This window comes from Verticillium alfalfae, genomic scaffold (genome assembly GCF_000150825.1).
Source record: "Verticillium alfalfae VaMs.102 supercont1.7 genomic scaffold, whole genome shotgun sequence".
In the NCBI taxonomy this organism is placed as follows: Eukaryota; Fungi; Ascomycota; class Sordariomycetes; order Glomerellales; family Plectosphaerellaceae; genus Verticillium; species Verticillium alfalfae.
Window position 1 is genome coordinate 488,061 of NW_003315032.1, and position 12,981 is coordinate 501,041.

The 12,981-nt window shown below is 55.9% G+C and overlaps 4 protein-coding genes across 4 annotated transcripts; 2 read left to right on the forward strand and 2 right to left on the reverse strand.

Moving 5' to 3' along the window:
* Positions 1–959: 959 nt before the first annotated feature.
* VDBG_05982 (predicted protein) lies at positions 960–1,804 on the forward strand (the record flags this gene model as incomplete). Its single annotated transcript, XM_003003494.1, has 3 exons — positions 960–996; positions 1,231–1,467; positions 1,620–1,804. The coding sequence occupies 3 exons, from the start codon at positions 960–962 to the stop codon at positions 1,802–1,804; spliced, it is 459 nt and encodes a 152-aa protein (XP_003003540.1).
* A 2,440-nt stretch (positions 1,805–4,244) lies between these two features.
* On the forward strand, positions 4,245–6,451 carry VDBG_05983 (WD repeat-containing protein; the record flags this gene model as incomplete). The annotated part of the gene is made up of 2 exons (XM_003003495.1): positions 4,245–5,222; positions 5,279–6,451. 2 exons carry the CDS (start codon positions 4,245–4,247, stop codon positions 6,449–6,451), a joined length of 2,151 nt encoding a protein of 716 aa, XP_003003541.1.
* Positions 6,452–8,129: 1,678 nt separating this feature from the next.
* On the reverse strand, positions 8,130–8,219 carry VDBG_05984 (beta-glucosidase; the record flags this gene model as incomplete). Its single annotated transcript, XM_003003496.1, has 1 exon — positions 8,130–8,219. One exon carries the CDS (start codon positions 8,217–8,219, stop codon positions 8,130–8,132), a length of 90 nt encoding a protein of 29 aa, XP_003003542.1.
* Positions 8,220–8,299: 80 nt separating this feature from the next.
* On the reverse strand, positions 8,300–9,896 carry VDBG_05985 (beta-glucosidase; the record flags this gene model as incomplete). The annotated part of the gene is made up of 3 exons (XM_003003497.1): positions 8,300–8,539; positions 8,593–9,668; positions 9,734–9,896. The coding sequence occupies 3 exons, from the start codon at positions 9,894–9,896 to the stop codon at positions 8,300–8,302; spliced, it is 1,479 nt and encodes a 492-aa protein (XP_003003543.1).
* Between the last annotated feature and the right edge of the window lie 3,085 nt (positions 9,897–12,981).

A 12,981-nucleotide genomic window follows, 5' to 3' on the forward strand; every position in this document is an offset into this window, starting at 1 on the left:
CCGCCGACTGCCGTGTGTACCTCCGTGCTCGCGAAGCAAGCTTTGACGGCGTCCCGACGGCCGCTGCACCACCAGCGATGATGGATCTCGTTCTACTTCGACAAAGTTGAAACACCACCTATCAAAGCCCGTGCAAGAGCTTACGCGTGCACTGAAGGCGCTCGGCTGGTTTGCCGACACAGCCTCGGAGAAGCCTGCATCGCCATCCCTCGCTCGGACGAGCTCTCCAGAAGTTTAAGTAGTTCCGTGCCGGGCGTTTATACAAGACCAGGCGTTGCCAGTACTTTGTACTATCTTCCAGGCGCTAATGGGTTTCCCTCTTCACAGTGCGGTGGGCATGCAAATGTCAACCGCTTACGCGTTCCCTTCGGTGGTGGTGAAATAGGCAGTTGATTCGCTGGGTGATGACTCTGGCCAAGAACATCTTGTAGGTAAGTTAAATGGGGCGCCTTCTTCGAACAGCAGGCTTTTCCAGTAAACATGTCGGAGAGCCTAAATGTTGTTCGGGATATTGCTTTGGCTGGGGTGGGTGGCATACCAAATGTACGGGCGTTGAAAGGTGATCAGTGAATGTTCAGCTCCGATCACACATTTGCTGACGAGCTAAAACATTCGAGTTGATACTATAGAACCGATGTATAAGAAGGAGGCGACACAAATGGTCTCATATCGATCTTTGTGCCTGGACTCTCCTTGGAGTTGCTGCAATATCTGGTACAACGGAGGCACAACTCCTTACGCGTCACGACAACATCTCAAAATAACTTGATACATATAACTTAATACATTGGAACACCTGTTCATCCTCCCTTTGTCCTGAAACCTATCAGCTGGGCCTGATATGCAAGACCCTGCTTCACCCAGTGCGCCTCGTCTCCTCTGACACAGATCCTTTAACGAACGCCTATCATCCAGCCGAAGATCTTCGTCTTACTACATCAGCCCCTGACTATTAAATAATGAAGCCTCCACGTGGAGGCTCACTGCAAGAACCAGGTTCGTAGTAAGAATTCATAATATCAAATGATGGGCTCGGTGGGATTCTCGTCGCGTACATGACCTCTGTCTTTCGCACACTGTTTGAAGTCGTAGTCGACGCTCTGGTGTTGAGGAACGAAATATTGGAGACACTGGCTCCATGACAATGGTCATAAACTTGTCCACTAGACGCTTCCGACCTGTACCTAATGATCATTAAAGCGTGGACGGACTAGCTCGCCTGCTCAACAGTTCGAGGGCGACATGAGATGACAGTAGCGGAGGTCCCTCGTTGGGAGTACTATCTTGTTCTCTTCTCCGCTCATGTCCGCACCAAGGCTACAGGCTTCAAGGAGGCGTCATTAATGTACCCAGAAACCCTGTCGGATGGGCCGAAACGTAACATCCTCAGAAGCCTCGGGGCGCAAGGCTGGAAATTCAACCCCAGGAAGCATGCATGCCGAGATGTCTGGGAGGTCGAGTCGTTGCGTGCGTGACAAATAGTCCTCTCTTCCCCGTCGTTTACACTTCTTCTCGCAGCAAAGCTTATAAGTTGTGATATTTGACTTTGTTACACAAAGCCCAAAGGCTGTATATTTCGCTCGAAGCAAGCCACGATGTGGCCTGACCCTCTCGAATAGATGGGGAGGACTACATCGTCATGCCCGGGTCACGACGTCAGGGACTGTCGAAGCTGGGTTATAGCGGCAAGGCGGGCGAGCTAGCGTCCGTTGAGGGCCAGGAGAGTGGCAGTTTGTCAGCAATCAGCGAACCAGATCAACAGTGTCACCCTTTCAATGTCCACTTCTGTCGATCTCACAAGTAAACCCCAGCAAGGCAGTCGGCCACAGCTCTTCCAGGGACCATGTGTAGAGCCCGCAAGGGTCGACAAACAGGCTGTGCTCACAACGGCTGACTGAAGCCATGCGGGCAGCCGTTTTGAACGAGGGCGAGTCACTTTGTGGATTCTGCGTAGCTGTCTTGGGTGTGGGGGGCTCGTGTATGTGGTGGGAGACCATTAGGTGGGTGGCTGCCCCTTGCCTAGGCAGACAGGGCAGGATCCGGGTTGTTGAACCAACGTAGCTACCTAGTAGGAGCGAAGTTGAGGTAGGGATGGGCGGGTCGCGACAGGGGAGGGGGGGTCGGCGGCCCGTGTCCGGGGAGGAGGACATTGGGGTCGCAAGTAAGGCCCTTGTCTAGACCAAGAGGAGGAGGGACTTGACGGCAGCCTCAAATAGAAAGGGAAGTCAAACCTATCATATGACTCTCAACAGTCATCTGGCACGTGCGGCCAACAATGTTTGACCTCGCATGGTGGGTAGACGACGAGCAGAGTCGGGTCTGCATTGCCTCATTGCCTCGGTGTGCCTTCGTGCTCAGCACCTCATTGTGCACCAACAAGGAAGTTGGTAGTTCAAGAGAGGCGCGAAGAACTCTGATGAGGTTGAGGGGCAAACCAACGCACCGCATATGATGAATACCAGCGCAAGGCGCATCGCATCAGTCGGCGGGTCCATGTCCTGGCTCGCGGTTTCTGACCCTGATAGGCGCCATGCATGGTGCCACGAGGAGGAGGAGGGGGGGGAACGCCCGTGGACCTCCTGTCCGCCGACATGGGGACGGCGTCCGAATCGGACGAGGTACAGCGGAATGTGCTGATGGCGGGACGGTCAAGGTGACATTGGTTTCTTGGTGGTGACTCGACGTCCCGGGACGGATGATCTTACTATCGAAAGTGTGGGTGAATTGAAGAAAGGAGCCCTTGGCACAGTGAGGGAGGCGACAATGTGCGACGCTCCAGGCTGCGGGTCGCATATCCTGTGATGAGAAGGATTTCTTCCATGTTGCGTAACAATGGCTTCCGTCGCGAGCCTTCTCGAGTCGGATGGCTGCTGAAGTGCACCTGTTTTGAGGTGATACGACCCAGTTGTCGATGCTGGGGCCGGTTCGAGACAAGTAGGAGCTGGGATTTCGGTGCAAGAACAGCTTTTGGTAGCTGACGGGGTTTGCTCCACCCGTCAGCGAATCTGAGGTGATGATGTGTCCAGCACAGATGCGGTGCCTGACTTGTGTCAGTGCTTCTCAAGGTGTCCACGGCCCAATGTGGCCCATTTGACTCGTCAGCGAGCTGAGGTTTTACTCCAAAGTCAAGTTGTCATGATGATGAACGACGACATCGTTCCTCTTGACTCCTACCCTGGTCAAAAGCGGCGATATGGGGCAAGAGCTTTCAGCGGGCTGTCGGGTGGCTCCTGGTGAGGATGCGACAGGCTAGTCTCTGCGCGGCAAGATCATGTCCCAGGCCCTTGCCCTTTGCCCTTTGCCGTCCGCCCAGTGGCACCTACGGTCATGGATGTCGGGGTGCACCTTCCCTGCCCTGCCCTGCCTGCCCTGCTCCTAACCGTTGTCCGCTATCCTGGCCGCCTGCCTCTGCCCTTTTCGCACCGTTGCTCTGTCGCTGTTGCCGTCTTCCTCCTGGGGTCATGGTTGCTGCTCTGTGCACTTTCCCGGTGGACGATTGCCAATTGCCAATCAACAGTGGGCCGGGGCCCCCTTCTCCGTCTGCCCCCCCGGCCCATCCAGTCAAGCCCATGTCGACTTGACCTGCTTTATTGCCGACCCCAACTTCTAGTTCCCAGCGATTCCAAGACCGTGTCTTCGCCTCTTCTCGCCCCTCTGGCTTGTGCCAAACACGTTGGCCATCTCTCACTGTCTCTGGCGTCGCAAGAGAGCAATCCGTCGTTCTTCAGACGGCACAATCCGCAAGTCTGGCTAACTCTGTCTGCGGCCGCGCAAATCAAAGCAGATTGTTCAAAAGCCGAGACGAACTCACCTGGATACTGGCGTGACGCTGGGTTGGCTCGTTGCAGTCCCGCAACCTTCATTATTGCCGGAAGAACGTCAACGAGGCATCGAACCTCATGCCGTCGCTTTACCGACACTAGACTTGGGTGCCAACTTGGGCGGCCGGCGAACTCAAAAGCAAAAGCACCCAATCCTTTTGATCGCACTAACCTAGCTGCCACGGGACTAGGGGAACTGTAACCCCCCGAGACCTTGAAAAGCAAAGAGCCTCCCCGGATGAGCATGGCAAACTGAGTTCGGTACGATATCAACATTACCAAGCACCCACTCGAAGGTGAGGTGGCCAGTTGTCCACCAACCGCCTAGGCTCTACGTATCGTGGACATCAATGGTCTTCGCCAATTCGCCAATCTGCTCCGCTGATGATAAAGAGCTGCCCTGGAACTTCACCAACGTTCACCATGCGTCCACGGGCGAATCAGGCCGTTCATTCACAGGTCTATCCTCCAGTTGCTTCCGATCCCTCACATGATCATGCCCTCGGGATGACCTCGCCGGCTCTCGAAGGCGGTGTTCAACATCTGAACCCTCAAAGCCGCCAAACCGGGACAGAGGCCAGCGCTTCAGCCACTGCCGGTCTCAATCATCACGATGCTATGCATCCACAGCCTATTGCCCCACCGAATCTACCCATCTCAGGCCTCAACACCGTTCAGACTCCCGCGCACTCAATATCAGTACCTGGTGAGCTGCATGAGCTTCAAGAGTATCATGAGCAGAATGTTGCCGACGGCACCGAAGGTGCTCTAGCACTGCAGGCGAATCATGAAGCATTCAACGCCGTTCCCATGGCGATGCAGCATACACAACACGTCAGCATGCAGTTGGCTGACCCCCATCTCGAAGGCCTGCTCGAACCAACCAACCCGGGTGCCACTTCGGGGCCACTCTCTCACATTGAGACTCTTTATCCCCCCCACCTTACCGATTCACCGCATGCCCCGACCGATCCGGTGGTGGTGAACTCCGAAGACCAGTCCTTCCTTCTGACAGCCCTTCCGCCCGTACAGCCAGCACTCGGAAGTCTCAATGCACCTGGAGCGCTCACGCTGGATCTTCACGCACAACTGAATCTGTTCAGCACCGCCCAGCCCACGTCTCTCGGCCCCGAGAACCATGGCCTGAACGAGTTCCTTAGGATATGGGCACTGAGTGATCGATGGGGTTCTTCAAGCATGCCAGGCCCTCGGCTGGATAGAATCAGCGCCCAACTGGCCGCTAAGCCCATGCGTATGAGCTATGAAGAGCTTGACGGCGAAGGAATGGATTTTCAGGGCTTGGACTGGGAGGACATAGGCGTGTCGCGCAAGTATGCACGTGAGCGACGAAAACTTACCTACAAAAATTATACTAACAAGCTAGACTCCGACAAGTGGAAGGTGAGAATCTTAACATCTATGATAGAAGTTTATCCCGCTGACATGCTGGGCTGTAGATCCGTCCCTTCGACGGAGCGATCCCTAGTTCAGAGAGCTTCTACAGGTTTCGGCGCATGGATTTACGCCGGAACATTCATCTAGCACATTTCCAACTACGAAATGTACTGGCTTGCGCCGACCGAAGCCACGTCTTCTACCCGGGTAGGGATGTGATTCACCGCATAAACCCCCTGTCTGGCCATTCCGACGTGGCTATGGATTTGAGTGATTTGCATCACGTCCAAATCTCGACACTCGATGCTAAGCATGACATGCTTGTCGTCGGAACATTCAACGGGGAGTACTGTATGCGTAGTGTCCACTCGCAAGACCCGAGGTTCACGGAGGGCCAGGTCACCAACAACAGCAGTTGCATCACGAATCATCTGCAGATTCATGAGTCGCGTCACTCGAGCAGTCCTTTGGTCGCATTTTCTTCGAACGACCAAGGCTTCCGTGTCATGGACGTCGCTTCGCAAAAGTTTACACTGGACACAAAATTTAAATTTCCCATGAACTGCACCGCTCTTTCCCCCGACGGTCGACTACGCGTCATGGTCGGCGACAGTAATTCGGTTATCATAGCCTGTGCCGAGAGTGGCGGCCCCGTTCAATGGCTCTCTGGCCACCGTGATCATGGCTTTGCGTGTGCTTGGTCCGAGGATGGCTGGACGGTGGCAACAGCAGCACAGGACAGGAGCGTCAAAATTTGGGATGCTCGTCGATGGACCAACTCGAGCGCTAGAGCCACACCTGTGGCTACAATCCGATCAGAGCTGGCCAGTGTTCGCGGACTGCGGTTTTCTCCAGTTGGCAACGGGCCTCCGGTACTTGTTGCGGCGGAAGAGGCCGACTTTGTCAACATTATCAATGCACGCACGTTCCGTCACAAGCAGACGATCGATGTCTTTGGCGAAATCGGCGGAGTAGGATTCACAGATGACGGCAACGAGTTGAACATATTGTGTACGGACCGTCACCGAGGTGGTCTGATTCAGCTCGACAGATGTAACTACGGATCCAAGTCTGAATTCGTAGGCTCTTTTCAGCCAAACGCCATGGACGATATATGGAGGCAGCCTTACCGGTCTGCACTACACGATGAAGAAGGCTTCGACGAGGGCCTGACACGCGGTGGGCCAGCAGGTCCGCGCACCAGATTATACTGGGACGACATGGAACCTTTTTGAAGCATTTTGCATGATACCCGAGCACATACGACGAAATGTCTGATGAGAGAAGACGACTTATGAGGCGCGCATTCATATCCCTGCATTTCAATTTGAACGGCGAAGCATACTTGAGTCTGTGAGCTTGGGTTTGCCGTTCGACATTGTATTTCACAACGCGTGGCTGTGAATCTGCCGTTGCTTCCCCCCGCCCTTATATTGCATGCGGTATGATGGTATGACTTGTGTCCGCCGAATCATGAACAGCAGCAAATATACGCAACGAGCACATGGCTAGACAATGTTTTAGGAGGTAGAGGCGCGCTTGTATAAGATGTACAAGTTTGGCAGGTAGCATTGATCTTCCTGGCTAGCAAAACCATGAATACATCTCTACGTTGCAGGGACAGAAAAGATCAAGCGGTGCCACGTTAGGATTCGTCATTCCGTCACAATCTTGAGGTGAAACCGGCATAGCGATGATGCTGACAGCTGGAACATTGTAACTCAAACTGTTGCGGCCGTTCCGTATAGAAACACCAATATTGAATAGAGTCATGACAGTTTGTAATAAGAATACTCTATGCCGGGTCGATATTGCAGAAGAGTGAAGAGACGATGACGACGGTGAAGTCTTCCTTTGCTGCCCCACTTTCCGCGCAACTTCTGACCGTTGGCAAGAAGAATTTGCAGTAAGATGGCCTAGTGAAGGAGCCCAAACCAAGGCTTGTGGGCTTTGCTAGATTGTATTGAGTGAATAAAGTTCCAGAGCCTGCAATTCCAAAAGCACCCAAAAGCCGTCCGGCTTAACGTCGTTTCGTGTGCGTTGCAGGCACCCACCGCATGTGGACCGTACGCCAGTCAGTCGGACCCCGCCGCCGGATGGATGTAACTGTGTATGAATCGTTTGGACATGGGGTCGGCTCTCTATTCCTCCCAATGACACCATAGCTGTTTGGAGAATCTCAGCACGAGGAAGGATGATCAATCTCCTAGTTTTTCACAGCAAAAGGGATAAACCGCTGGCTTGGATTGGCAGAGATCTTTGGCCAGGGTGTATACCGAAGCTGGCTTCACGATCCACGTATCAGACACTGCTGGGACTCCTACTAGCTACAACATAAACATACATGACTGGGCGACCAAAGCACCCAAGAAGAATGGGAGAATACAAGCATTGGGGGGACATCAGAGAGAAACCAAAAGGATGGATCCCCGAGTAAGCTCTTCATCTTGACCATAGTGTCCACATGGACTCAGACTGGTGCACGGCGAGAGATCAAGTTGAAACCCCCCGGACCACGCATTGGATGAGGCCGAGACGGCAAAAAAGCTTTTTGTTCAATGCAGATGAATCATTTCGAAAGCAGGAGGGAGCGCTTCCCATGCTTGGACTACCGAAACAGGAACATGAGAAAAAAAGATATGCAAGGTTCGCCTATATTCATCCAAGATTGAGAGAAAATATTGGGGAATTTTTGCTCCGCTGCACACAACGACTAGCCCGGTGACGAACGTTTTCGGTGGGGGACGAGATGACCCGAGGACAAGGACATGGCGTTAACAACGTTATGGTTCGTTTTCATAATACATTGCAAGCTAGTGAAGCTATGGGCGGTATGCAGGATAGGTTGTAAATAACAGTCGATATTGTCTGGCAAGTGTCGACGCGGATTATGGAAACATGAGGGATGTACGCCTAGTACGAAGGCGTGTTACCGCCCTCGAAAAGGTCACCGCAGCCCCAGGACTGCTCGCAGCCGCAAGCACCGGGCTCCTTTCCACTCATCGTTGTGGAACGAGAAAGAAAAACGGTCTTGTCACCAACAAAGCTCACGAATGGAGGTGATGGCGATAGTCTGCTCAGCCTTACCGGGGGGTGGCCTTGCCGTTGGCGCTGCCGCCAGTAGGCCAGCCGCACTCAAGGTTGAGGGCAGGCTTGTTGCCACAGATGCTGTTCTCGAGGATGTCAAGCTGGTTCTTAACGAACTTGCCGGCATCCGAGGGGGCGACCTCAGCGTTGAAGTAGGGGTGAATCTGACCACCGACAACGTCGATGACGGGGCAGAGGGCAGCGGCAACCTCCTTCTGCTCCCAGACGTTCAGAGTCTCGGCAGTGGTGTAAGGGCCCTTGTAGCCGCAGCGCCGCACGACTCCTTGACGGAGACAATAAGGGTCTTCAGGGAGTTGGCGTCGCAGCGGCCCTGGAAGATGCACTCGTTACCGACGACGAAGAGGTCGACAAGATCCCAGTTGCCAGCCTTGCCCCACTGGTTGATAGTGTCGATCTGCTCCTTGACCTGAGGGTTCTCAGGGTTGCAGGTGTCCTTGACGAAGATGCCAATGATCATGCGCAGGCCGTGCTCCTTGCAGGCGGCACCGACGTTCTCGAGGGTGGAGCAGTCGGTGGAGTAAACGCGGACAGTATCAAAACCGGACTGCTTGATGACGGCAATATCCTTGCTGACCTCAGTGGCGGACTTGCAAGAGCCGGAGGCGTCCTGGCTGAAAGGAGTGTAGGTGATGGCCCAGTGGTCACCAGCACCGCCACCGATCTTGGGGGTCTCCTTGGCGGGAGTCTCCTTCTTGGGGGTCTCCTTGGGGGTCTCGGGAACCTCGTAGGCGGGGGTGGGCTTGGGCTCGGGCTCAGCAGCCTTGGTGATCTCAGGCTTGGGGGCCTCGGGCTTGGGGGCCTCGTAGACGGGGGTGGGGGTGGGCTTGGGAGCCTCGCTGGTCCAGGGGCAGACGACGACGACGTGCTCCTCGGTGATGGTGGTGGTCACGGCAGGGCGCGTGTAGGTGCCAGGGGTGACGGTGGTGATGGTAGGGTACACGACATCCTCCTCCTTCTCGCAGACGGTGACGGTGGGGGCGATGGTGTAAGTACCGGCCTCGGGGCAGACGTACGTGGTGGTCTCAATGACGCTCGTGACGACACCGTTGGTGGTCTTCTCGGTGGCGTAGGGGCAGACAACCGTGGTGGAGCTCTCGACGATGGTGGTGACACCGCCGTAGGTCTGAGTGCCGGCGGGGACCTTGGTGGTGGCCGGAGCGCAGACGGTGGTGGTCTCGCTGACGGTGATGGTGGTGGCCGGGAAGGTGTAGATGCCGGGGGTCTCGCAAACCTCAGCGACGGGGGTGGGCACCTCGAGGGCGGGAACATAGGTCGAGGTGGGCTTGGGGGGAGGAGGAGGAGGGGCCTGGCTGGTGGGCTTGGGGCTGGGAGGGTTGGGCATCACTGGAATGTTTGTTAGTCGGTACTGGGACGGCATGACCATATCAGATGGCGTCGAGTGTACGTACGGGTGGGCTCGCCGTAGATGGTCTTGTAGATGGTGGTGCAGCCGGGCAGGCAGACCTCGGTGCCGTTGTTGGTCCTCTTGAAGAGGCCGTGGGCGTGACGGTGAGCGCTGGAGGCGCTGACACCGGCGGCGGCGGCCGCGGCGAGGATGAGAGAGCCCTTCATGTTGACTAGGGGAATCGAATTAAAGCGTGAAAGCTGAATTTGTGATTTTTCGAGTTTTTGGCGTTGCGTTGGAACGAATGCCCGCTGAAAGAGTGAAGCGGTGGTGAAGATTAGGGAGGTAAGGGGGGATGGGAGGACGAAACTGTGTTGACAAGCAATCAACTCATTGACGGATGTGTTCGTGAAGAGAAGGGAAAGGAAAAAAGAAGAGAAGAAGGGGGTACAGGAGTGGAGGGCCGGGATGTTATTATTGCCTGGCAGGCCACTTGCTGGGCCCGGGGGTGGTGGGCGTGCGTGTGCTTGGTGCTTGTGCAAGGTCCTGGGTAGCCGTCAAGCCGTGGAGGTGGCCAGTCGAGCTCGAGTTGCCAGAGGAGGGCCCTGCCATGGCTGGGGCGAGACTAGGCGGAGTTGGCGGACAGGGGGATAGGGAGATACCCTCATCTGAAGTCGACACCTGGCACGGGGTAGGTACGAGAAAGCATGACTGACTGGGTCGGCCGCGGGTTGCAGTGCTTTCCCGTCGCTTGTCGGCGATTCTCCCTCGAGACGCGGGGCCGGCCTTCACTCTAGCCCTGTGTACCGCGTGGATGCAGGTGAGCACAAGCGGTGATGTACCGTAGACGCTGGACCATCAAACAGAGTACGAACACACACCCCTGCTTCTGTTGTTCCAGCTTCCCTATTCCTTCATCGTCAGCCTTCGCCTCTCGCCCTCTCGAGCCAGGGTGTAGACGCGCTTACAGGTCATCCGGCCCCCCTCTCCTTCCCACCCCCTGTCGGGCTCCCCAGGATGAACGTGGATCCCCTACAGAGCGCTGCGCCGGCATCTCGAAGATGCGAGGTTAGCTCGTGATCCAGTTCAGGTCGGACGGCTGGGAGGCGTTTGCCCATCGCGCATCCGTACCCAAAGATGGGGGACGCATTGACGGCGACTCGACCAGGGGCTTGGGCTGTTGAGGCATGTAGGGCGCTAGGTGCCTCGATCGGGGCGAAGAACGGCGTTTGGCCAAAGACAGGCAAGAGACCAGTGGAGGGTGTTTGATTGACCAAGATTGGGGGGGTGGGCATGCAGCGAGTCGTGTGGATGAGCGGTCGAGCAGTGAACTGGTCGTGGGCTTGGCTCTTGGTCTTGGCCATGATCTCGTTTCTTGGAGGTGGAGGTGGAGATGGGGGCGGTGGCATAGGCAAGAGGCATGAGGGATGAGGGAAAGGGGTTGAAGAGGGGCCCCTGGCGAGTTGAACCAACGAGAACGACGTACTGAAGCGCAGGGATGCCTCAAAGTGGGCCCCCCTCCGTGGACACGAGTGGTCTCGCCGGGAAATTAGCTAAGCGACATTGCTGAAATTTAGGGCCCCTTAGCCCCCCCCCCGGTTCCTTCCCTCTTCTCTGGCCTCTGTCATGACGGCGGCCCCTTCGATCATGATGCCGGATTGCCCGCCCGCTTACCTAAATTCTTCATCATATCTCGTCCCACATTCCTGGTCGCTTCAATCTCCCGTAGACGCCGTCTTTCTGTGTTCGCGTCGTTACAATGGCTGTCATCGAAAAGCCCCCGGCGGTAGCCCCATCGTCACACCTCCTCCGCATTAAAACAACAGAGATGGGTGCAGCCACAGTGTCAGCCAGGAGCCCGTGCCACGCCCAATCCAGCCGTCCGTCTGAAAGCTCCCGACCCCTATCCCGGACAGGCCTTCCTTGTTAGGGTCTAGCGCAGATGTACCTGCATCAGTGCATCTGCCAGATGTACAATCCAGGAACACCCGACTGCGCCAATCGCTCTTTCCGCCCTCGCCGCCTGACCCTGGAGGCAGCATGTCTTTGCCCTGTGAGCTTCTCGCTAGGCCCTTTCAGAAGCATTCACTTTCATGTTTGCTTCCAACCAGGTCTTTCCACCCAGGTCGGTCCAACCAAGTCGACAAAAAGTCCCTCTCCGCCAAGCATGGACCTAAATTAAGGTCCCTGTCAGTCGAAACTCTCCTGTTCCCCTCCCAGAGCGGGTTGGCGCATGAGTATGAGGGACCTACCTAGGTGAAAGGTCCGGTTGGGAACGAAGTCATGTCGCACAAAACAACACATTGTGTCATCATCCCCTCGCCTCTTATCCACTCGCCTCGTCATGCCAAGTCACGTTGTGTTGACCTTGTCTTTCAACACGAAATGGCAATCATCACCTCATCCGTTGCAGGAAAGTTGTGATGCTGTACCGACTCTACGGTACAGTACTGGCACCACGGGGATAGCGAGCGTATAGCTCGAGCCATAGTGCTCAGCTCACGTCACGTGCTCTTGCTGACCTTTCAGCCCCCCCCCCCCAATCCATGATCCACCTGAAATTCACCGGCTCGCCGCCCCCCGCCCCCTTTCCCCTTCATCAGCCAGCCTTTCCTATCTCTGCTGCCACCGCTGCGAGCGGCCATCTCATGATCACCAAGTATCGCCTGTTTTGGTCTCGCGCCTCCGAAATCCCAAATCACCACAACCACCAGGCTCGGGAGCTCAGAAGCCAAGAAGCCCAGAAGCCCAGAAAGCCCGCCAAGGCCCGCCCGCTCACTCTAGTCCCTTCGTATCCCTTCCCGAGAGCCAAGCTACATCGCAAATCACCATGCGCCTACCGAAAGGGCAGCGATCCTCGACCACCTGCCCTCCTGAACGACGGTCCAGAACCGATCATCCCATCTGCCCCTTTTCCCACACGCTCTCGCTCTCTCTCCCCCCTTGACTTTGATCTCCCACCCGAAGCGAAACCCATCCTTCTTTTTTCGGATGGCCTATCGAAATCTAGCGCCCGGCCCTTCAGACGGCTGAATCGGCCATTTGGGAAGCAATAGTCCCGCCGTCATCTAAAACCCCAGGTTTCGCTCGTCCCGTTTGCCGTGCTTTCTTTTCCTCGAAGCCGGCCCCCACCCCCCTCCATGCGTTCATCTCACTGGATGAGGGGCCGGACACCTGCGAACGACGACTGTGGTGGCTCGAAAGCAGGCCCCGGGGGGGGGGGTTACTGATAACTCGCATCCACTCCAAACCCATCCGAGATGGCCGAAACGAAAGATTTCGGCTGCCTCTTCTTCCCGCCCCGCAACGGGG